Source organism: Ursus arctos, unplaced genomic scaffold, assembly GCF_023065955.2.
Source record: "Ursus arctos isolate Adak ecotype North America unplaced genomic scaffold, UrsArc2.0 scaffold_34, whole genome shotgun sequence".
Taxonomy (NCBI): domain Eukaryota; kingdom Metazoa; phylum Chordata; class Mammalia; order Carnivora; family Ursidae; genus Ursus; species Ursus arctos.
This window is the reverse complement of record NW_026623030.1, coordinates 6,731,378-6,757,282: the sequence shown is the minus strand read 5'-3', so window position 1 is coordinate 6,757,282 and position 25,905 is coordinate 6,731,378. Positions and strand designations below refer to the sequence as shown.

At 39.6% G+C, this 25,905-nt stretch overlaps 1 protein-coding gene across 2 annotated transcripts in view; it reads right to left on the bottom strand.

The window, feature by feature from the left end:
- Nucleotides 1-1,818: 1,818 nt before the first annotated feature.
- Nucleotides 1,819-25,905, bottom strand: part of SPIRE1 (spire type actin nucleation factor 1) — a 213,448-nt gene continuing 189,361 nt past the window's right edge. The window contains exons 11-17 of one of the 2 annotated variants that reach the window (XM_044379555.3): nucleotides 19,040-19,182; nucleotides 16,563-16,736; nucleotides 12,387-12,524; nucleotides 11,726-11,796; nucleotides 10,937-10,964; nucleotides 10,704-10,840; nucleotides 1,819-5,207 (exon numbers count right to left, since the gene is read on the bottom strand). In XM_044379555.3, the coding sequence (XP_044235490.2) occupies nucleotides 4,949-5,207; nucleotides 10,704-10,840; nucleotides 10,937-10,964; nucleotides 11,726-11,796; nucleotides 12,387-12,524; nucleotides 16,563-16,736; nucleotides 19,040-19,182 (950 nt within the window). In that variant the 3' untranslated portion in view covers nucleotides 1,819-4,948. The remainder of the gene's footprint in view (nucleotides 5,208-10,703; nucleotides 10,841-10,936; nucleotides 10,965-11,725; nucleotides 11,797-12,386; nucleotides 12,525-16,562; nucleotides 16,737-19,039; nucleotides 19,183-25,905) is intronic. The other variant, XM_026486304.4, reaches the window with a different exon arrangement.

Here is a 25,905-nt window from a genome sequence, read left to right as displayed (position 1 = left end):
AGCAAGCTTCCTCTAGGTTGTCCCTCCTTGCCAGCCACACCCAGGAGTTCCCCCTTTTTTCAATCCATAGACGAGATGCATTAGTACAGCTTGTGAGAGCATTCCTAGTGCAAGACCCACAGGGTCAGGCCCTCTGGGGAGCAAAAGAAATCTGAGCACTGAGTTGTGCTGAACGTGGTGTAAGTTTAACCATCCAGAGGATTCTTCAGTTCTTAAGCTGCAGGACATAAAGGAACTTTTGATGCCCCACTTTTCAAGAGCCATGTCTTATCAGTTCTGAAGCTCTTTTATTTCCACTGCTTCAATAATGCTGAGGTGGCTCGGATTTTGCTGCCGGCAGAAAGAGTGCTGCAGATTTTTTTGCATAGTAAGATCTAAATACATAAATTATATATCATATACATTTTAATGGAATGCATCAGAGTAATAGTGCAACCCCAGTCTGCCAGCTAATTGCACCTGAACATTTAGTTAGTGCAGGCAGAGTTTTATATTAAGTAGGTTCTTAGCTCCTCAACTTTTTGGGTGGATAAAAGGTTTTTAGACACGGGCCTTTGGCTGACATGGGAGAAGGAGCATACCCTGGATGAACATTATAATGAATCTGTGTGTGTGTGTGTGTGTGTGTGTGTGTGCGTGCGCGCACGCATTCTGCACAGAGACAAGAACTGGAGTCTAAACACATCATATGTGCAATCAAGCCCTTTTCTAAAAATAGTTCTCTTTATGAAATGCTAGACTACGGTGATTTACAACTGCCTTCCTGCACTGAAGCTGGGAAGGAAAGAGACATACGGTTAGAAAGGTTATCCAAAGCTTTCCTCTTCGTGGTATCCGAGTTTTCTGTATCTCTGGAGTCTAGGAGGCACAAGGCAAGGACTCTGACTTGGACTGAGCAAGTCAGTGAACATTGGGGCATGAGCTGGACACACACACAAATGTCTTGTATATGTATCCTCACAGAGAAGCTTCAGTGGAAGGAGATCCTCAAAAATGCCCGACAAATAAGGGGACAGCATGTGTAAATGGGTATCAACCTCAGAATCAGGTAACATTTGGGATATGTAAAAATCTTAAATGATGCTAGTTGGTTAACAGAAACATAAGAACTTCCCTAAGCTCACTCTGGGATTAATCTTTCTAATTTTCTCCTCAAACAATTTATGCGCTACAATAGGAAATTTTCTTATGGGACATTTTAGGAATATGCCCCTTGAAGAATTCTATTTAGAAAAAAAATACATAAAAGCTTTATTTTTCTGTACATAATTTGTCTCCACCCATGTGACTTCTTATATGATGAAACATTTTACACTATTTACAGAATTTTAATTTCCTACACTGTTGAGGGTAAAAGAGGAAGTTATGGCTTCTTGGTAACACAGCCGAGTTATGGCAGTGGCTCCATTTAAAAAATTTTTTTCTTTTTTCTTTTATAAATGAAAGTTTTTCTTTACCTTTTTTTTTTTTTAAGATTTATTTATTATTTTAGAGAGAGAAAGCACAAGCTGGGGGAGAGGCAGAGGGAGGGAATCTCAAGCAGACTCCCCGTTGAGCACAGAGCCTGACGTGGGGCTTGATCCTACGACCCTGAGATCCTGACCTGAGCCAAAACCCAGAGTCGGACACTTAACTGACTGAGCCACCCAGGTGCCCCTTTTTAAAATTTTTCTAGTGTGGTCCTCGTCGGATTGTCGATCTCAACCTGATTGTAACTTCTGATGATGCAAGTATCTTGCCTTCCTAACCTAGACGGCTTCTGCCAGCTGGTTACCAAACGACATCGCCATTTTACAACAGGAACTCAACACAGAAGTTATGATGGAAAGCCATTTTATTTTTCCCTAAATTTTAAAAGACTTGAAGGAAAACGTTTAGTACCGTCATGTCACCCTGAATGCCAGCAATACCGTGACTTTCATACACACAGGAAGCCAGGGCGAAGTCCAGTCAGTGCACACATCTCTCCATGGCTCTTCGAACAGTTTTGCATGAACAAAATTTTCTGCCATTTTGCTTTAGCAAATAGCAACATAATTTAAAACTTTCATGTCTCCTATGTGACCCCTAAAATCCAATGCTATATTTATTAATACAGATAGAAAAATAAAAGCCTTAAAAAATTCATGGTATGAGTTCACGGTGCTAATCACATCATCTCTTCAAATGTAAGATCATTTTTAAAACTCCTACGTAACAACCTTCTGGTTTAATTTGAAAGGCTTAAGACTTGAAATCTAGTAAGACTGTTAAGTCAACGTACACATCAATTATTTCATTTTTACTTGTCCTGGGAGAGTTAACTCCCATTGTCCACTGAATGAATGCCTTTCAAACATTAACAAATATATTACAGTATTTACAAGCATTCTTACCTACTCTGACACTGGTAGAAAGTTAGGCTGTGGGGAAGGAATGATCTCCCAGTGGGGCAAGCTTGTGAAGTCTGGGACAAAAGAACAGGTGCTGGAGGACGCGCCAAGGGCTGCTCAGGTGAGCAAGCGAGCTCTCAGACACATCTCCTTCTGACCAGCTAACCACAGTTGTTGTTGGATCGGGTGGAAACGCTGAATAGCCGGAACATGGGGGGAAAAGGAATACTGCGAAGGTCTGTTATTTTAGTAGTTAGGAAGAGGAAGACAGGCTTAAGGTCAGACTAAGGTTAACAAGGGTAACACCACGCTCCATAAGCTGTTAGTGAATTACTCTCTGGGAACTACCTAATTTGGTTGAGGTATTGGGTACATGTCATGGATACGGGAGAAACTGTTGTAAGAAATTGTTTTGGCAATAAAAAGTGATGCAAATTCGATTTCTACGTTTTTAACTGTGTCACGGGTCTTCTTCTCACACTGCGGACTGTCTCATGTCGACCTACCACTCCCTTGACAAGCCTTGTTAATGCTGCTGACGGATTCACGTTCTAATGCTCTGGTAAGAGACCATAATGCCCTAATCAGCCTAGACAGCATCATAAATCTGAAGGAGTGAAGCCGAAGACTGAGATGGGCTAGATATCTGCCTTGTGAACGTGAATGAAACTCTCACTTTAGGGGCTTAGTTTCTCATGTTTTAGGAACAGCAGTAAACTAGTCATTATTTTAAAGAGCATACTATCGTGGGTCATGTCTATATACATACACAAACACCATTCCCTTTCCCAGTCGTCATTTTAAGCCCCAAACCTGGGCCCTTATTGGGTGTGTGGCTTCCACCAAACCCTCTGGGGTATAGAGTCCAAATAGTCCTTGGAAAATTTTATAGGTGAGAGATTCACCCCATATAATGTTTAAATATTACATGAGAGTCTTTAGAATAATTTAAACATGTGCAAAATCAAGAAGGGTTCTCTGGTGGCCCACTTTTACATGCAAATACAGACGAACTGTTAACATGCATTATTTTAGTCAATCGGTAAAGTTTATTTCATAAGTATAAGTAATTTTAAGCCATTTACTAAATTGTAAATTTCAATCCATTAAAAACTACTACCAGAGCAGTTCTGAGGTATTACTGTTAATCTAATATAGAAATGTTACTATACTTTGATGTGGAATGAAATGCGACTGCCATGCCTTTTATTAAATGGTGCTGTTGCAGCACTGACTGCAGATGGGTCCTATAGCTTTTAGGAAATTCTTGTGCGTGTGCATTAACTGATTTTCCAAACATCAATGGCAATTTGATTGGTTGGTCATTTCTACGCATACTAAAATAATAAAGTACAGCTCCTAGCATGGGACAAACAAGCTGAGAAATTTCAGGTATACAGTGCTACCCTCCAACCGGCCTTCATCGAAAACCCACCCTACTCATTCCAGTCGTTTACAAGGAAAACTTGTGCAAAAAGCATCCAAAAAGTCTATCAGCAGGTTAATTTTCTTGTAATTTTAAAAGAACTAGACAATGTTTTTTCCCCCTTAAAATTCATCTATAAAAATAAATAAATTTCAGTTTGAGACCTTAGGTACCAAATTGTGGCTTAATTTAGTTGTGATGGTTAAGACTATAAAGTTATGAAAAATGCAGTGGAAAACGGATGAGCTCCAGCTCATTCCCCGCAGTGTGGCAACGGCTGGCACCTATGCTGTCACATCTCTTCTCATAGTTAACCAAAATACACTCGACTTCTTGATAAACTTTAAGCCTTCCTTTGTCCTGAAACTCCCACAAAACTTTAATTCTTAGACCTCTGTTACAAAACTACAAGTACCCATAATACATTCAAGATAGGGAATGAAAACCTGTCACCCGCTCAGGAGACACTGATCCATTGCACCGGGGCAAACACAGCAGCTCAGAGGAAATGGTCACCCACTGGGGTGTACAGCTTATCCAGATGTTTTGCACTAGAATGCAGGCATGAAGTCCCTCCCGTAGTCTTTAGCCCAGAGCAACAATAATTTAAAATCAGTTTGATAGTGTGAGCAAATCCTTCCAGGTTTTGTGCCGTGAGATGATGCACGGCCTGGCCCGACGACTCCAGGTATCTGGGATGTGGCAGGGCCCGGCCACTGTGTCCGTTAGATAGGAACACTGTCCGGTGGAAGTGCCAATATGACTTACTGCTTAGAACTGTGCTAACATCGACACCTTCGTGAGGCTGATTTCTCACGTCAGAAGCTTTTTGCCTTAGTCAGGAAATGATCTGAAGAACAGTAAGGAACCAAACTAAGGAAAAAGTCTCTGGCCTCCACATCCACACACAAAAGCAAGTTTCAGACCGTTGTTCTCTCTTGGTGCGAACAAGCGACTGGCTGACCTGTCACGTACCATCAATCGATATGAACACAGCATTCAGTCTGTGGAACAACGTGATGCAGCAAAAACCTGATCTAATGCGAATTCAAGCCTATTAACTAAGACCACGGCAAGGAGAGACAGTCCAGCTCAGTGTTCTCCCGCGCTAGTGCCGCCTCTGAACACAAAGCGACTGAAAGGCACAGGCTCAGATTTCATTGATAGTCCTCTCTGAAGGGCAGTACTCCGAGGCGCCCGGTGAGGACATATAGAAAGACTGCGTTTTCCTTTTTAACCGGGCTCTTTTGTTGGCCAACACCAGGCTGCGCCGGCTCGAACTGATGATTTCCGAAATAAACTTTTTGCAGTCTACACACACCTCCATAGCGCTCCAGTCCTCCATCAGCTCTTTGGGAAACTGCAGCTCTTCTTCTGATTTGTCCACAGACTTAGATTTTGAGGAGAACCTGGAACAACACAAAACGTTTAGAATACCCAGTATTGTTACTTACAGTTCTACTGCAGTACTAAGAAAATACGTGCAGAAAAAGTAAATCTGTTGCCAAAGCATTATGGAATGGGCGCGTCGCCTCAGGTTCTTCCAAAGGAAGAACTTCTAATTGGAAATAAAATTCAAAATATTTTTTTTTTAAAGATTTTTTATTTATTTATTCGACAGAGATAGAGACAGCCAGCGAGAGAGGGAACACAAGCAGGGGGAGTGGGAGAGGAAGAAGCAGGCTCATAGCGGAGGAGCCTGATGTGGGGCTCGATCCCAGAACGCTGGGATCACGCCCTGAGCCGAAGGCAGATGCTTAACCGCTGTGCCACCCAGGCGCCCCTCAAAATATTTTTTTAAAAAAGAAACCAGGGAACATGTTTTATTAGGAAATAATAATACTGAAAAAAAAAAAGAAATAATAATACTAAAAACTCTTAGTATCCCTTCCAGAATGTTTGGAAAAAAAGCAAATTTAGAGTATTCACCTGAATACCATACATGATATACGGTGGACTTTAACAAGGAAAACGAATCAAAGTACATGTTGCTAATGTCCTATCGATAATTCAGAAGGGACTTCAAGTTCTTTCTCCAGTGACCCTGCATCAGAGTTGGTGACACGAGTCAACTGTAGATTGTAGGGCGAACTATAATAGTAAACGGAAGTCAGTCGGTCTTAATCCTGAAAAGTTACCTGTGGACCAGCTTCCTCAGCATTTTTGCATTTATCAAATGTACCTTCCCCTCTCCAACAATTCCTCTATTTGGGTGACTAATTACCTGGATTCCAGAGAGCTGGAGTTAACTAGATCAACATTGTCATAAATGTTTTGGTAACTTTTGGAAATAACTAGGAATCATCTACTCATGGACGACTTTAGTGAAACCAAACAGGAACGTAAGTTTAGAGTAAGTACAGAAAGGAACAACAACGTGCCCCACTGCCTTGAGCTCACAGGTGACGATCCACAGTCGGAGGCTATCATGCAGCAGCAAGCAGTGTCTCAGAGCGGAGTCGGCGGCCTGGGGGGCCACAGTGCTAGGCACAAATCACCAGCTGGGCTCGGGGCTTCCCTGCCTCACTGCCCGCAGCCGCGGAGTGCAGGAGTAGCACTGTCCAGCACCCAGCACCAGCGCTGAGCTCCCTCCCCGACTGGGGGCAGCTGGTGTGTAAAAAACCCTCACTTTTTCGGCCCTGTGAGTGTGTGAACCAAGCTGGCCTGACCTCCTTCTGTCCTTCCTTAAAGACCAACAGTAACCTTACTCTGCATTAAATGCAAAGGGACTGGGACGCCTGGGTGGCTCAGTCGGTTAAGCGTCTGCTTTGGGCTCAGGTCATGATCCCAGGGCTCTGGGATCAAGTCCCACATTGGGCTCCATGCTCGGTAGGGAGACTGCTTCTCCCTCTGCCTGCTGCTTCCCCTGCTTGTGCTTTCTCTCTCTCTCTCTGACAAATAAATAAATAAATAAATAAATAAATAAATAAATAAATAAAATCATAAAAAAAAAAAACCAAAATGCAAAGGGACTGATATTCAGTCAACTTTTTTTTTTTAAATTGCCTTAAAGCTTTTGGCATAAAGCTTTATTTTTGCTGTATTTACAATAAGAAGATAAGCCAAAGTGATGGCAGACCATTGGAAACCTAGAACTAAACAGATTTGCTTTTAAAAACTAAAGAAGAAAGATTAGACTGTAGTTACATGCAAATTTTCAACTCCACTGAAAACATGGTCAGCTTTAAAAATGACTTTTTAAACTTATGTTATGTTAGTCACCATACAATACATCCTTAATTTTTGATGTAGTGTTCCATGATTCATTGTTTGCATATAACACCCAGTGCTCCATGCAATACGTGCCCTCCTTAATACCCATCACTGGGCTAACCCATCCCCCCACTTCCTCCCCTCTGAAACCCTCAGTTTGTTTCCCATAGTCCATAGTCTCTCATGGTTTGTCTCCCCCTCTGAGTTCTCCCCCTTCATTCTCCTAATATCCTCTATGCTATTCCTTATGTTCCATATATAAGTGAAACCATATGATAACTGTCTTTCTCTGCTTGATTTATTTCACTTAGCATAATCTCCTCCAGTTCCATCCATGTTAATGCAAATGGCGGGTATTCATCCTTTCTGATGGCTGAGTAATAGTCCACTGTATATAGGGACCACATCTTTATCCATTTGTCTGCTGAAGGGCATCTCAGCTCCTTCCACAGTTTGGCTATTGTGGACAATGCTGCTATAAACATTGGGGTGCATGTGCCCCTTCTTTTCACTACATCTATATATTTGGAATAAATACCCAATAGTGTAATTGCTGGGTCATACGGTAGCTCTATTTTAAACCTTTTGAGGAACCTCCATACTGTTTTCCAGAGTGGCTGTACCAACCTGCATTCCCACCAACAGTGTAAGAGGGTTCCCCTTTCTCCACATCCTCAACAACATTTGTTGTTTCTTGCCTTGTCAATTTTTGCCATTCTAACTGGTGTAAGGTGGTATTCTCAGTGTGGTTTTGATTTGAATTTCCCTGATGGCTAATGATGTTGAACGTTTTTTGATGTGCCTGTTAGCCATTCGTATGTCTTTTTTGGAGAAGTGTCTGTTCATGTCTTCTGCCCATTTTTGACTTGATTATTTGATTTTTGGGTGTTGAGTTTGAGAAGCTCTTTATAGATCTTGGACACCAGCCCTTTATCTGTAGTGTCATTTGCAAATATCTTCCCCCATTCCACGGGTTGCCTCTTTGTTTTATTGACTGTTTCGTTTGCTGTGCAGAAGTTCTTTATCTTGATGAAGTCCCAAAAGTTCATTTTCGCTTTTGCTTCCCTTGCCTTTGCAGACGTGTCTTGTTGAAGAGGTTACTGCCTTTTTTTTCCTCTAGGATTTTGATGGATTCCGGTCTCACATTGAGGTCTTTCGCCCAATTAGAGTTTAATCTTTGTGTATGGTGTAAGAGAATGGTTGAGTTTCATTCTTCTGTATACAGCTGTTCAATTTTCCCAGCACCATTTATTGAAGGGACTGTCTTTTTTCCATTGGATATTTTTTCCTGCTTTGTTGAAGATTATTTGACCATGCAGTTGAGGGTCCATTTGTGGGCTCTCTATTCTGTTCCCATTGATCTAGGTGTCTGTTTTTGTGCCAGTACCATTCTGTCTTGGCAATCACAACTTTGTAATATAGCTTGAAATCAGGCAACACGACGTCCCAGCTTTGGTTTTCTTTTTCAACATTTTGTCGGCGATTTGGGTCTTTTCTGGTTCCATACAAATTTTAGGATTGTTTGTTCCAGCGCTTTGAAAAATGGCATTGGTATTTTGACTGGGATGGTGTTGAAAGTATAGATTGCTCTGGGCAATTTTAACAATGTTTATTCTTCCAATCCATGAGCATGGAATGTTTTTCCATCTTTTTGTGTCTTCTTCAATGTCTTTCATCAGTTTTTTGTAGTTTCTGGAGTATAGATCCTTTACCTCTTTGGTTAGGTTTATTCCAAGGTATCTTATGGTTTTTGGTGCTATTGTAAATGGAATCGATTCCCCAATTTTCCTTTCTACAGTTACACTGTTAGTATATAGGAAGGCAACTGATTTCTGTGCTTTGATTTTGTATCCTGCCACGTTACTGAATTATGAGTTCTAGTAATTTGAAGGTGGAGACTTTTGGGTTTTACACATAAAGTATCATTTCATCTGCAAAGAGAGAGAGTTTGGCTTCTTTTCCCACTTGAATACCTTTTATTTCTTTTTGTTGTCTGATTGCTGTTGCTAGGACTTCTAGTACCATGTTGAACAACAGTGGCAAGAGTGGGCATCCTTGCTGTGTTCCTGACCCTAAGGAAAAACCTCTCAGCTTTTCCCCATTGAGAATAGTATTTGCTGTGTGCTTCTCATAGATAGCTTTTATGAAATTGAGGAATGTTCCCTCTATACCTACACTCTGAAGAGTTTTAATCAGGAAAAGGTGTTGTATTTTGTCAAATGCTTTTTCTGCATCAATTGAGAGGACCATATGGTTCTTGTCTCTTCTCTTATTAATGTGTTCTATCACATTGATTGATTTGTGAATGTTGAACCACCCTTGCATCCCAGGAATGAATCCCACCTGGTTGTGATGGATGATCCTTTTAATGTACTGTTGGATCCTATTAGCTAGGATCAGATTGAGAATTTTGGCATCCATATTCATCAGGGATATTGGTCTGTAATTCTCCTTTTTGAGGAGGTCTTTGCCTGGTTTTTGGGATCCAAGGTAATGCTGGCCTCATAGAATGAGTTTGGAAGTTTTCCTTCTGTTTCTATTTTTTGAAACAGCTTCAGGAGAATAGGTATTATTTCTTCTTTGAATGTTTGGTAAAATTCCCCTGGGAATCCATCAGGCCCTGGACTCTTGTTTTTTGGGAGGTTTTTGATCACTGCTTCAATCTCTTCACTGCACGTAGGCCTATTTAAGTTGTCAGTCTCTTCCTGTTTCAGTCTTGGTAGTTTATAGGTCTCTAGGAAGGCATTCATTTCTTCCAGGTTGCTTAATTTATTGGCATATAGTTGTTGATAATAATTTCTAAAAATTGTTTCTATTTCTTGGTGTTAGATCTCTCCCCTTTCATTCACAATTTTATTAATTTGGGTCCTTTCTCTTTCCTTTTGGGTAAGTCCGGCCAGTGGTTAATTGATCTTATTAATTCTTTCAAAGAACCAGCTTCTAGTTTTGTTGATCTGCTCTACTGTATTTCTAGTTTCTAATTTATTGATCTCTGCTCTAATCTTAATTATTTCTCTTCTTGTGCATGGCTTAGGCTTTATTTGTTGTTCTTTCTCCAGTTCTTTAAGGTGTAAAGTTAGTTGGTATATTTGAGATTTTTTTCTATTTTTTTGAGTGAGGCTTGGATGGCTATGTATTTCACCCTTAGGACTGCCTCTGCAGTATCCCATAGGGTTTGGACCGATGTGTTTTTGTTCTCATTGGTTTCCATGAATTGTTTAAGTTCTTCTCTGATTTCTTGGTTGACTCATTCTTAAGCAGGATGGTCTTTAGCTTTCGAGTGTTTGAATTTCTCCCCAATTTTTTCTTGTGACTGAGTTCCAGTTTCAAAGCATTGTGGTCTGAGAATATGCAGGGAATAACCTCAATTTTTTGGTATCGGTTGAGACCTGATTTGTGACCCAGGATGTGGTCTATTTAAAAATAACTTTTAAAGGACACACAAATGTAATCATTTCTAAAGTAGAAAAAAATGATGACATTCAAATATGCTTCAAGCAGTTAGCCATGTTCCCTTGTCAAGTTACCTTTAAGAAGTTTTGGAGACCTGTGTGCAAGTCAAAACTATATTAAAACCAACCACCCAGCCACCCCAAACCACCCTGAGCCCAAACCCTACCTCGTCAGCAGTCCTCAAAAGGAGGATTCTTCTTTTACAGAGGATGATCTGAGGTCCCAGGCCCCTTGCTTACCTGGCAATGCTCCGGAGTGGCCGATGGTGGCCAGTGGTAGGCTTTTCTGGCCTCATGCAACTTTCCCCTCTTTGCAAGGCAGAAGGTCCCAATGAAAAGATGGGAAGAGTGGAGTATGGTTTGGAGGGCAGCCGCATCTATTACCCCAAATAAAACCAAGAACGATCAGTACTGTTAAAGAGACAGACTCCTTAAAATTAACACAAGTTATAATTTCACCAAGCTTAGCTTACCTTTTTGCAACACTGTGAACACACCGGCCTGTATACAAAATCAGAAGTGTTACTCAGCATGACACCATAGACACGACGGCTAAGTCAGAGAAGCCAATGGCTGCGTGGTTGTGACTTTCTATAATAAACTGCAAAAACTCTCTGGTTTTTCTACCAGCATGTAACGAATTGATACAACTGTGGATCACCAGGAAGACAATCTGTAACCTTAACTCTTACGCTGTTTCCTGTACAAGGATCAACTTACATCTGTCTGGGATTTTCTTACTTGTCTATCCAGGGATCACATGACAATCACATCTAAATTTTTTCTGTTCCAACTGGACATATGGTTATTAGAGTGATCTTAGTTATGTAAATAAAATACATGTGGAGAAACATCTTCCAAGTTCAATTCCGAGTAACTATTTGCTCTACTCTTTTTTTTTTTTTTTTTAAGATTTTTATTTATTTATTTGACAGAGAGAGAGACAGCCAGCAAGAGAGGGAACACAGGCAGGGGGAGTGGGAGAGGAAGAAGCAGGCTCCCAGTGGAGGAGCCTGATGCGGGGCTCGATCCCAGAACGCCGGGATCACGCCCTGAGCCGAAGGCAGACGCTTAACGACTGAGCCACCCAGGCACCCCTGCTCTACTCTTTTGAAGAAATCAGTTATTATTAACCCCCAAGCATGGCACAATCTGATAATGGGTTGGGTAATCTCTAATACAGTTCCTGTGTAGGAAAATGATTCAACTACGAATATATCGATATTTCTTTGACTATGGTCATTAATTACAAAAAACCTTACCTCTTACAGAACTGACAGGTATAAGACCAGGTGAAGAAGGTAAATCTCCTGGTTCGGCAACAAAAGCAGAGCTAAAAAAATACAAATTTAAAGGGAGAAACAAAGCATTGCCAGCAGTTAATCTCCTAACTTACACATCTAAATACACTTTACATTTATATATTGGGGAAGTTTCGCAGACAGAAGGAAAAAGGGAATTCAGAAACCCTGTTTTCAAGTTTGCCTCTGTGATAATTATAATTTGGCTCTGTATTTAGTTATAATTCCACTCTTAAAAGGTAGTAATACACCATAGCTCTCAGAGGCTCACCATCATGGAATCAATCTGAAGAAGGTTCTGAGACAGTCGACAGTCTCTTTCTGAAATATAGTTTCTTTACAAGCCTTTAAAATGCAGACATGGTTTTATGAAGACATGCCATTATTTATTGTGGTTGTTTTAAATCTTCCACAGTTTTTTATTTCTCAGGGAGAAACAAAAACACTTTTTTTTTTTTTTTGGTAAGCAAGGCAGAATAGGAATTGTGTATTAGAGAATAAGCCTCTTACCTCCTAAAATCCCCTACAAGTCCTATACCATCTGGCTGCCAGCAGACCACTCCCTCAGGAGACCAGACCATTCTTCTAACCCTGCTTATCAACCAACTTGAAATAGCTCTACCTTTCCTTTTTTCAGGGCGGTGTAGACATCTTTATACTGTTGGTATTTTTCCAGCTCTGCCTTCACCAGGACCTGACGAATATGCATCACTTCCTCCACAGTGAGAGCTAGGCATTCCACTGGATAGCAGAATTCCTCCTGAAATTCGAAAGTCCACATGAATGAGAAACTCCCACCCCCCTTTTCTGGCATTGCACAATTTCCCTTCAGATCAGACGCCTGGTTAGTAGCTTCAGAGAAGAAAAGAGGTTTCCCGATGAACACGGGAACAGAGCCGGCTCACTCTGGGGACCACATCATTTCTAATTACACTAAGACAACGATGGCAGAAAACTTTTGGGGACCATGTCAAACACCATAGCCTACTGAAATTTCCAGGAAAGGAAAGTTCCTCACATTTGGGTGCATATTTTGCCTCAAGTTTCTATTCCATTAAGCACAGCTATGGCATCTATGCGTTGAAATGTTGAAGAAAATTTTCTTGTTCTAAACCAAATTGATGTGAGTTTTCTCTTATGATTATGCAGACATTCCTTCCTGTTGTGTTGTGTACTATATGCTAATAGAGAAATAGCAAATCTACAACACTGGTACTGTTTAGAAAACTGGTCTGTGGTACCCAGAAGAGCCAAAAGAAGGTGGTTAGTAATTTATACTGAGAAGCATTATTTAGTGGTAAGTTACATCAGCACATCGTGAAAAATCCTAATGGTACGAGAGGAGCTGGAACATGTAACTACTGGAACCACCTCTCCAGGCTGCCCCCCAGTTCTCTGGATTTCTGTTGTTACTTTTAAACAACTGCCGAATACACAGTCAGCACTGAAAAGACGTGGAGAAAATCTTAAGAATTTCACAATAAATATTTATGCCGGCTGTCTTATGTTAATGGTTTCCCTAAAAACAGCCGAGGAAGATGTTGATGTAACTGATCCCACTGAATAAAAGAGCCTCACCCCCATCTGCTCCCCACCCGGCTCTGCGCTTGATTGGTGGGTCTAATAGAAAGACAGAACGGTCTTGTGCATTCTCACCCTGCCAGGCTTCACAGGGGCCATTGTGGTGCAGGGACACTGAAACTTAATGTTCTCAGTACAAACACATTATAATTCACTCCCCCACACACACAATAGCATTGCTCACAGGCATTCTGGAATCAAACAAGCCAAATGGGAAAGCACATGACTATGAATGCAGTCAGTTTATGGAGTTTTAACATTCAGTTCTGTCTTTCAATCAGAAAAACAAAAAACAAATCTAGGTTGCAAACTTGATAAACATTAGCATCTACTAAAAAAAGTAGTTTGAAGAACTGCTTCTTACTAACAATCAATACAAAATCATCTCTGTTCAGGTTGACTTGAAGAAAGTTAAATTTGCTTAAAAATGTTTTTGGGAAAAAATCCTGCAATTGAATTTTTAAGAGGAAGAGCTTACTTAGTATCTGGAGGGTGGGAAGGTAGTCTGTTCAGGAAGATTATATCATGTGGTCTAAGATGTCTAAAATACTTTTTAAAAAAATTACCATCACATAATTTTCTCTTTCAATGGGAAAAGCTTTCAAAGATAACAGGATTAAATGGGCTTGTCCAGTGTCTACTCTGTTTTGCTCCACCCTGAGAAAATAGCCTAGTGTCAAGTGGGAACAATGCACTGCCTGTGGTTAGGTTAGACCACTAAAATTGTGCATGAGATAAGCATTGTTGGCTGCACACGTCTGAATGATGACTTTTCTCAGCTTTTAACACATTTCATAAGCAGCTTTCCTTTGGTCTTTTTTATTCATTAGTGATGAGTGTGACTGTGGTGCATTTCTGACAGCCAGCTATGTGGCCGCGGAGCTAGAACAATCTAAGTTATGAATCTAGCAACTGGCCAGGTCCTCACTACCTGAGATTGGTTGCTGTGCAGGTGGGAAGACAGCAAATAGTGTCAATTTAGTTAACTTTACAACTAGGGCTGGTAAACACTTCTGGTAGATGGGAATCCTTTTTATTTGCAGGGATATCCTAGCACACACAAGAGACCTGACAGGTGTTATTTCCCTCTTAGTCTTACGTCACAAACGGACTTAGTCAAGCATACTTTCGACTTACTGCTTTGAACCATATGAAAATCCAGTACTTCGTAGGACAGAGTAAGAAATTGTATGTGTGTGTGTTCTTGTCCTTTTTTAAACTTTCAAGTAGATTACTGTTGAGTAAAATAATTTCCATTGGGTCAAATGCTAATGTTTTAATTCTGGTGCTTTCCCAAGGACAACAAAACTTTAATGCAACATGAAAGAAAATAATAAATAGTTACTAGAATTATTTTTCATTATTTTTTTTTTCGATTGAGAAAAAATACTAATTCAACAGCCCCGAAGCCAAATTAAGCCTTAGCCTTAACAGATCTTGCTGAGATGCTAATGCTTCACTATGCGAGGAGCACTCAGGCTTTAACAGTGAGTGAGAGCTTTACACTGGGCTTGGTCACTCCTCCTTATGCCCTGAACTCTCTGTCAGAGCCAGACACGGACTTTAAAATCCGCCTGCTTCCCTGTGCTTGAATCTCACTCCTAAATTTAGGAAAGGGAAGCTAAATCTGAAAGAGTTTTAATAAAGATTCCAATATGCTATAGGAGATGAGCCTTTAGAACTTACTTCATATGTATGTCACTAAAATCACTAAGCTTTTTATTCAATATTCTGGTTACATTTACCATTTAGAAGGGTCAGAGTTAGGGAGCACTGGAATTCCAGAGCATAATGTAGACTCTGGTTTCTGAGTCACAGAGAGAATGGGAATATGCATACTTTATACAGTATTTTTAATGAGCAAAAACTTTGTAAGTAGCATATATCCGAAAATTATCTAAAACCAACATTTTCTTGAGTTTTTAATAAACCCAAGGCAGATTTAAATTAAAATAGCACCTATTAAGTTTGATTACTCTTCTCTTTTTTCAAGTTCAACTTTAAAACTCAAAGTGAACTCTTTGCCTACAGTAATAGTATAGCCTTAGTAGACAGAGATCTCTGTTTGGGGAGGATTGATAATAAAAATGAAAATGCCAGCAGATCTTCGGTAATAGTAGTAAAAGTGACAGGAGTTAAAATGTCATCCCTGCACCTGACCATGTACTGCCCAAAGGGCCAGATCTAAAATGGGAAAAAGAACAGAGATCTATCCTCTGTTTCATGACAGTAAGACGAGAAAGGAATTTGATGTATTTCATTTACATTCAGTGTCTCTTTCCCAAACCAAGATGGGAAATAAAGATTAACAAAGAAACCAGCTGCTGGTTCATTTGTCAAGGATAGGTTTAGTAAATAAAGGACCTAGGAGAGCCAGGACCCCGTATGAGGCGGAACAGGCCACGCAGCTGTAAACACCGGCAGCGTGGCGGCAGTGCGTGCTGCTCTGGGGGCAGGGGAAGCTTTCAGCATAGTTCGAGAGCTTCTTATTTCACTGGGGTTTGGCAGGTATTATATTTTCTTTAAAAAATATATTCTGCATGAAAAACTAAAAAATAATGAAATGCATAAATTTAAAATATTTAAAATAACCCCATTAATAAAAGGAAAACTTAAAATTTCTACAGAGAAGTGGGTTGTCATAAAAACCACTTAACACCCTGACCCACACAACACAGCTCTGTGAAAGATGCTGGGGAACAGAGAGATTCTGAGCCCAGGGTCGGTACATGCTATGGGTGCACAGCCCCTTGGAGCCCATGGTGGGGTGTGCAGGAAATGGGGAATGACATGGTTCCATGGGTGGGGGAGTCCCCGTGGCTATGTGGCCTGGCAGAAGGCTGCTCTGTCAGCTGAGTGAGGGAGCAAACGCTGTTCCGATGGCGGGAAGGCCCGGGGAGGAGAGCACCCCGCAGGCTGCCGGGGAGTGCCTCCTGCACACGGAGAGGAGATGGCATGCCTCCTGCTGTACAAGTGGGTCGCTCACAGGTCCCTCTAATCTGATGCTGCATTTTGAGTTTGTTGTCCTTTCAAGGTCATTTTCCTTTCAACTGAGATCATGGTGTCATCTATGCATCCTACAAAAGGCTGGAATCAACGATCAGAAGCAAAGTGCCCATCTAAGCTGTTAATTGTTCAGAGTGCGGCAGTTGTGGTATCACTGTCAAAGAGATAGAGAGAGTAAAATAATTCCCAGAACCAGCAGAAAGAGGCCAACCTTTGAGGATTTCCACCTGCTGGTAAAAGCTCTCTCACATAGATAATACATAGCCCCTGCTACCCCAAACATGGCTGCTTCAAAAGGATGAGAGCTGAGCAGAGAAGCTGTTTGTATGGTAGAAAAAAGTGGTCGGAAAGGCGTCCTTGGCCAAACACTGGTTATCCTAGGAACCTGAACAATAGATAAGGGAAAAAGAAAATGGCAGGGGGAAAAGAAAAGGAGAAAATAATGCTGAACATGAGTGACCTACAATAGTGGTTACAGAGCATGAAAGAAAAAAAACAAAACAAAACAAAAACACCACTGAGGACGTTAAGGGTAGATTCCACATGTGTGTGACCACACCAACGTCTGCTCCCGTATGTACAAATCAGTAATCACACCAGGAAATGATTCCTAGAGACTCTCGGAGTTCACGCAGCAGACACTTAAGATGTTTCTAACTTGGCTGTCCTGGGAACAGCTGCCTCCCGGCCTGTGAGAGCGGGGCTGGGGAGCGTGCACCAAGCAGCACCTGCTCCCCAGCCCCTGGGGAAGGTACTGAGAGACAAGCTGCTTTCACTTCGATGGGCAATCATCCTCGATCATTTGACCAAGTGATGAAAAAAATTATGTTTTAAACATTCTAAGGAAAGTGAGGGAGATACAATAAAAAATAAAAACGAAAACCAATGAAGACGTTCCTGCCATTTTCAGTGGAGGGGTTAAAAATACAAAATGATTCCTCGTTTTCTTAAATCTAGCTAAAGTTTTAAATTGTCATACTTTTAAAAATGATACTTACCAAGCTAGAGGGCACTACCACAAGATGAGTATGACTTTATGGATTTCCCAAAACAAGCTCCTAGCAAGAAGGGTCACTACTCTGACTTGGATGTTACTTTGTCCCGGCTGGCGCCCTGGGCCCTCCGAGGGAGCTGTGGTTCCATGTGGAACCTGAACGCCATCCAATGCTGGAGAGAAGTGCTTTCCCACCGACTTTCACTGAGACTCTTCTCTGAGACTGCGGATTGGTTTTATCTTGCTCTTCTTCGCCACAAAAAATAACTCACAGCCTGACCTAGAACACACTAAGAGTTCCCCTTTGTCAGGAATACACTTCTGGGCCCTCCATGTGGGCTGATGGTCCTTCTTCTTTTACTTCTATGGTATTTTTTCTCTTCTATTCAAAACTTCTCTTAGTAGCTGAAATTTCTTTTAATTGATCTGACAGTTCCTCTACATCGATAATTTTTAAATTTAACATGAACGATGGTGTCATGTGGTCACAAGGCCCAGTACACAGCTGAATGATAAACTGGCTTCTAAGAGAAAAGTTGGGTGAAGAGAAGAATCTCCTGATTATTGGACTGGTGATCTCTTACACACTTTTAAGCTGTGACAATAACTATATTTTGCTAAAGCAAAAAGTTGTTCATGTTAACAAAAGTCTTTGGATTCTGAAGTTTGAACTTGTCTGGTTAAGAGTTCTGTTTTTCTACTGGTAAACCACTGGTGAGGCTATAGTTAATCAACGTTTCAGTGATTATTTAGGAGTTAGAGGAATTCTATCAGGAATTGACATACAATCGCTAGTTCTTTAATCAAACTGTTGGGGAGCAGAGAAGACTGATTAAATTTCAACACTATAAAGCTCTGTTCAAACTTGGTATCTTCACAATAACCACACTAGCTTCCTCTACTTTGAGGGAGGGACACCAGTTATTGCTTCATTTGAACCCTTGATGATTCAAGATTGTGTAAAAATATGGCCGAAAATATGGGATAAGCAGATTCCAGTGCTTTTTATTCATGAGTATCTGAGAGAACATTAGCTATTAGGTTGCTGGTAGAATTACTGATTGAAGTCTTCATTTCACCTGCAAATATTTGTGAAGTCAAGTGGGACTACAAAAGCATCTTTGCAGAGCTCCCTTGGTTAGAGAGTCTGTTACTTCTTCCTGGCAGGGGCCTACTGTCCTGGGAATCAACGCCACTAGACAAACCTGAAGTCTTGGGAAAACAGCAAAACTGTCATCCAGTGCAAACAGCAGCTTTGGCTCCAAGATCATAAAACATACTTGAAAACAATGTACAATGGTTTCTAAGGGATCAAAATTCTCCCCTCATACTTCTGCCTCAATAAAATAGTATACTGTAGGCAGACTCCACTAACTTTTTGATGAGCTTTACTAATTTTTAAGCAGACTAATTCCCTTTAAAAAGAAGAAAGCCTTATATAATAATACATATTTCAACCACTGATAAGTCTTCTGGAAAAAAAAGTACTTTAAAATGAACAAAGAATGGTCAAATTTCATTTAGGTTACTGTTAGAGTTGGTTTTCTTATGATATTAAAAGCAAATAAAAGTGTTTAAAGTTCATTTTAATGTTTGGAAGTTTTTTTTCCCTCCTAATCATCGTCTCAAGAAAGCTAATGATAACAGGCCTCTAACTGCTCCTTAAGTGACTATGAAGTCTTCCAGTTACTTACAAGAGATCGGGAGCTCTGCTTGGATGGTGGCAGAAACTGTCTTACATTTGTGGGTGTTTCCTTTTCAATGGAATGTCGTCTCTGGGGTGGCTGCCGTCTCTCTGGCTGGGGTGTTGATGATATGGGCAAGAATTTTGGAGGCTCTAAAGAAATGAAATGGACCAAACTGAAATGAACTTTCTTACAAAATAAAAATCTTAAGATTCTGAATTTCTAACAGAAAACCCTTTGTCACTTGTGACAAACACTGCTTTCAAAGATGAAGTGGTTATTTCATTAGAGGGTTAAGACTGGAGGTCCTTATGGGGATACTATGAGGATTGTTATAGAAAAATCTCTGCAAGATAAACTTTCCTAGAGAAATCGTGAGGAAAAAAGAAAAAATATTTCATATTTTTAATATTCATTCAAATTTATACATAAAAACACAATTATAGTCTCAGCTTCGTACATACAAATGCCCTCATGTTATATACCACCGAATTTTGCAATTAGAGTCTCAGGCATGTAAAATATGTAAATTTTGTAAAAATACATATTCTGTGTGTCCAAAAAGACTACCATGTCATGCCAAAATTTTCAAGCGTACAGTCCTTTTATATTCTCCTTTTTAAAAGATGAAATATAAAAACTCTTCCTTTTTGATGTTTATCAAGACATTTTGTCCTCAGATTTAAATCAAGCTCTATTTAAATTTCAAAAAGTAAATTCTAGTTTTGATGTTAATATTGTTAACACTGCTCTCTTCTACCTACTAATATTTTGGGACAGGGCTTAAAAGGAGAATGTCTTAGGGTTTGAATGGTTCTCGATTCACATTGTGAAAACGTAAGAAGAACATTAGAAATAAATTATGTTGCTAACCTCAGTTTTTTTGGTACTTCCTCCTACTCTCTCTGCAAAGTAAGCCTGCTGCAGCAGTGTTATGGGTGAAGAAAGTGAAAGTCAACACAAAGTTAAAAGTGACCCATCTATTTGCACAGTCCCACCAAGAGAAATCACCAAATAAAAACAACACAATTTCCACGATCAAGAAAGATACAGAAATCTATTATGTGATTTAATTGAATCTCTATAATATTTAACTGGCCTGGCCAAATACCAATTATAGGTAATAACCAAGGTCAGCCCCTACTGTTCTTGATATAATCTGATTAAGTAAATCAAAATATTAAAGAATTTTAATCACTAAAAACTCCACGTGTATAAGAAATCGAATCAATGTTCTAAGAATATCTTAATATATAAGTGTTTTTCTCCTGGAAAGTTTTTTTTTCATTGCAGTAAAACATACATAAAATATATTTAGTGTATTTTATTTTTTTAAAAGATTTTACTTATTTATTTGACAGAGAGAGCACGAGCAGGGGGAGAGGGAAAGGGAGAAGCAGGTTTCCCCGCTGAGCAGGGCCCCGGGATCATGATCTGAGCTGAAGGCAGACATTTAACTGACTGAGCCACCCAGGCGCCCCTGCCTTTTTTTTTTTTTTTTTAAATATTTATTTATCTACTTGAGAGACCAAGCAAGCACATGAACGGGGGTAGGGGTAGAGGGAGAGAATCTTCGAGTAGCCTCTCCAGTGTGTGTGGAGCTCCACACAGGGCTCAACCCCACAACCCCATGAGATCTTGACCTGAGCCTCAACCAAGAGCCGGACGCTTAACCACATGAGCCACATAGGCACCCCTACTGTCTTTATTTTTAACTGTACAGTTCAGTGGTATTAAATATTTACATCATTGTGCAACCATTATCATCTTCCATCCCCATAACTCTTCATCTTGTAAGACTGAAATTCTGTAACCATTACAATAACTTCCCATTCTCCCCTACCAACAGCCCCTGGCAATTACCGTTCTATTTTCTTTCTGTATGATTTGGACTACTCTAAGAACCCCATTATAAATGGAATCATACAGTATTTGCCTTTTTGGAATTGCTTTTTTCCCTTAGCAAAAGGTCCTAAAGGTTTGTTGGTGTTGTAGCTAATTGCAGAATTTCCCGTTTTTAAGGCTGAGTAACGTTCAATTGGATGGTCCATATTTTGCTTAGCTGTTCATGCTATTGTGAATATTGCTGCTCTGAACAGGGATATATATCTCTTTGAAACTGATTTCAATTCTTTTTTTTTTTTTCTGCTTTCAATTCTTTTGCTTATATAATCAGAAGAATTGTTGGATTGTACTTAATTCTTTTTTTAAATTCTTGAGGAGTCACCATACCGTTTTCCACAGCACCTGTACCATTTCACATTTCCAACAGTGCACAGAGTTCCAATTTCTCCACATTCTTGCCAACACTTGTTATCTTCTGGTTTTTGTTTTGATAGTGGTCACTTTAATGGGTAGGAGGTGGTATCTCACTGTAGTTTTGATTTGCATTTCCCTAATGATTATAGTGATACTGAGAACCTTTTCATGTGATTATTGGTCATTTGTATGTCTTCTTTGGAGAAATGACCATTTGAGTCCTTTGCTCATTTTTTAATTAGGTTGTCTTTTCTGTTGTTGAGTTTCAGGACTTTCTCTATATATTCTCTGAATATTAATCCTTTATTAGATATATGACTTGAAAATATCTTCTCTTCTGTGGGTTGCCTTTTCATTCTCTTAATATCTTTTAATAGCACAGAAGTTTTCTATTTTCATAAATTCTGATTTGTCCATTTTAAAAAATCTGTGCCTTTGGTGTCATATCCAAGAAACAATGCCAAATCTAATGTCATGAAGCTTTTGCCCTATCTTTTCTTCTAAGAGTTTTATTATTTTAGGTCTTACATTTAGGTCCTTAATCCATTTTGAGTTAATTTTTTCATATGGTGTTAGGTAAGGGTCTAATTTCATTTTTTTATAAAGGTTTTATTTTTTTATTTGACAGAGAAAGAGAGAAGGAGTGTAGCAGAGGGAGAGGGAGAAGCAGACTCCCTGCTGAACAGAAAGCCCAACTGGGGGCTCCCTCCCAGGACCCGGAGATCATGACCCAAACAGAATGCAGATGCTTAACCGACTGAGCCACCCAGGTGCCCCTAACTTCATTCTTCCACATGTGGATATCCAGTTTCCCCAGCACCATTTGTTTAAAGACTATGTACCCATTGAATGGTCTTAGTACACTTGTCAAAAATCTTTTGACCATATAGGTGAGGGTTTATTCTGAGCTCTCTATTCTATTCCATTATCTATATGTCTGTCTTTATGCTAAAGAGTGTTTTGATTACTGTAGTTTGTAATAAGTTTTGAAATCAGGAAGCACAAATTCTCTAGTTCGATTCTTTTTCAAGACTCTTTTGGCTATTTGGGATCCCTGAGATTACATAAGATTTTAGAATGGGCTGTCTTCTGGGGCACCTGGGTGGCTCAGTTGGTTAAGCATCTGCCTTTGGCACAGGTCATGATCCTGGAGCCCTGGGATGGAGCCCTGCTCATCCGGGAGTCTGCTTCTCCCTTTCCTTCTGCCCCTCCCCACTGCTCGTGCTCTCTCAAATAAATAAATAAAATCTTAAAAAAAAAAAAAAAGAATGGATTGTCTTCTATTTCTGCAAAAATGTCATTGGCATTTTGATAGGGATTGCACTGAATCTGTGGATCACTTTGGGCAGTGTAAACATTTTAACAATATTAAGTCCTCCAATCCATGAACACAGGATCTATTTCCCTTTATTTAAGTCTTCTTTGATGTCTTTCAGAAATGTTTTGCAGTTTTTAGTGAGCAAGTCTTTCACTTCCCTGGTTAATTCCTAAGTATTTTATTCTTTTTGATACTATCATAAATGGAATTGCTTTTCTAATTTCCTTTTCAAATTATTTATTGTTTGTGTATAGAAATACAACTTATCTTTGTGTGATTTTATATTTTCCTACTTTACTGAATTCATTTATTCTAACAGTTTTTTTTGTGTGTGGAATCTTTTAGGGTTTCCTTACATATAAGATCATATCATCTATAAAGAGATAATTTTACCTCTTTTTTTTCCAGTCTGGCTACCCTTTATCTCTTTTTCTTGCCAAATTGCTCTCCCTAGCATTTCCAGTACTATGTTGAACAGAAGCGATGAAAGCAGGCATCCTTGCCTTGTTAACGTTTCTTAGAGGAAATCCTTTCAGTCTTTTACCACTGAGTATGATGTTTGAGGTGGGTTTTTCATATATGGCTTTTATTATGTTGAGGTAGTTCCGTCTATTGCGAAGTTCCTCCTAGTTGATAAAGTTTTATTTATGTATGTATTTATTTTATTTTATTTTATTTTTTTTTTAAGATTTTATTTATTTGACAGAGAGAGAGACAGCCAGTGAGAGAGGGAACACAGCAGGGGGAGTGGGAGAGGAAGAAGCAGGCTCCCAGCGGAGGAGCCCGATGTGGGGCTCGATCTCTGAATGCCGGGATCACGCCCTGAGCGGAAGGCAGACACTTAACGACTGCGCCACCCAGGCGCCCCTATAAAGTTTTTATCGTGAACGGGTGTTCAATTTTGTCAAATGCTTTACAGCATCAATTGAAATAATCCTGTGGTGGTTTTTCTTCACTCTCTGAATGTGGCACATTATACTAATCAATTTTTATATGTTGGATCATCCTTCCAGTCAGGAATAAATCCCACTTGGTCAGGTATATAATCCTTTTAATATACTGCCGAATTGTGTTTGCTAGTATTTTGTTAAAGATCTTAAAAAAAAAAAAATCAGTATTTGTAAAGGGCACTGGTTTGTAGTTTTCTGTCCTTGTAGTGTCTTTGTCTGGCTTTAGTATCAGGGTAATGCTGGTCTCATAAAATGGCTTAGGAAGTATTCCCTCCTCTTCATTTTTTTTGGGAAATGGCTGAGAAGGATTGGCAGTAGTTTTTAAAAAGTTTGGAAGAATTCACCAGTGAGGCATCAGAGTCAGGCCTTTTCTTTGTAGGGAGAGCTTATGCTTACTAATTCAGTATCCTTACTATGGTTGCTGGTCTAGTCAGATTTTCTCTTTCTTTCTGATTCAGTCTTGCTAGGCTTGGCATTTCTAGGAATTTGTTCATTTTATCAAGGCTATGCAGTTTGATGGTAATTGTTCATGATACTCTCTAGCTCTTTTTATTTCTGTAGAATCAGCAGTCATGATCCCCCCTTCATTTCTGATTTTAGCGATTTGAGTCTTCTTTTTTTCTTAGTCTAGCTAGCTAAGGGTCTGTCAATTATGTTGATATTTTTGAAGAACCAATTTTTGGTTTCATTGATTTTTCTCCATTGTTTCCCTATTCTCTATATTTTATCTCTGCTTTAATCTTGATTGTTTCCTTTCTTCTGCTAGCTTTGTGCTTAGTTTCTCCTTTTTCTAGTTCCTTCAGTTGTAAAGTTAGGTTGTTGGTTGGTTTGTTCATTCACTCCTTCCTTTCTTAAAACCAGAACATTTATTGTGCCACTAATCACTGAAATTTCTTGTTTTTAACGTGTTTATAGCAATAAATTTCATCTTAGCACTGTTTCCACTGTGTCCCATAGTTTTGGTATGTTGTGTTTTCATTTTCACTCATTTCTAAATATTTTCTAATCTCTCTGGTGATTTCTTCTTTGATGCATTGATTTTTAAAAAGTGTGTTGTTTAATTTCCACAATTCTGTGAATTTTTCAGTTTTCCTTTTGCTAACTTTCCTTTCTAACTTCGTCCCGTTGTGGCCAGAGAAGACACTTTGTATGATACCTACCCCTTAAAATCTATTGAGACTTAACTTACAGTTTAACATATGGTCTATCCTTGAAAATGTCCCACGGGCCCTGAAGAAGAATGTATATTCTGTTGTTGGGGGGAGTGTTCTGTATATGTCTGTCAGATCTAGTCTGGTTTATCGTGTTGTCCTGGTCCTCTATTTCCTTATGCTCTGTCTGGTCGTTCTATCCATCATTGTGAGAGGGTACTGAAGTCTCCAACTATGATTGCAGAACTGTCTATTTCTCCTTCATTTCTGTCAGTTTTTGCTTTATATATTTTGACGATCTGTCATTAGGTGCATAAATGTTAATTGTTCTATCTTCTTACTGCACTGAACCTTTATTAATATAGTGTCCTTCTCTGTCTCTTGTAACTTTTTTTTTTTTTAAAGATTTATTTATTCGACAGAGATAGAGACAGCCAGCGAGAGAGGGAACACAAGCAGGGGGAGTGGGAGAGGAAGAAGCAGGCTCACAGTGGAGGAGCCTGATGTGGGGCTTGATCCCATAACGCCGGGATCACGCCCTGAGCCGAAGGCAGACGCTTAACCGCTGTGCCACCCAGGCGCCCCTCTTGTAACTTTTTTTTGATTTAAAGTCTATTTTGTCTGATGTCATTATAGTTTCCCCACGTTTCTTTTGGTTACTATTTGCATGGAATATCTTTTCCATCCTTTCACTTTCAATCTGTTTGTGTTTTTGAATCTCAAGGGAGTCTCTTCTAGCCAGCATATAGTTGGATCATGTGTTTTTATCCATTCTGCCAACCTCTAGCTTTTGATTAGAGAGTTTAATTCATTTACATTTAAAGTAATTACTGATCAGGAGGGACTTCTGTCATCGTGCTATTTGTTTTCTAGACGCCTTAGAGCTTTCGTCCCTCTTTTCCTTCATTCTTGTCTTTCACGTTAAACTGATTTTTTAAATAATAAAATGTTTAAATTCCTTTCCCATTTTCTTTTTGTGTATATTCTGTAGCTATTTTCTTGGTGGTTACCATGGAGACTACATTTAACATCCTAAAACTGTAACACTCTGATTTGGATTTATAGCAGCTTAATTTCAATAACATACAAAACTCTGCTCTTCCCCAGCTTTGTCTCTGTCCCTTTTGGCTGCTGGTGTCACAAAATTACATTTTTTTAAAAAAGATTTTATTTATTTGACAGAGAGAGAGAGACAGC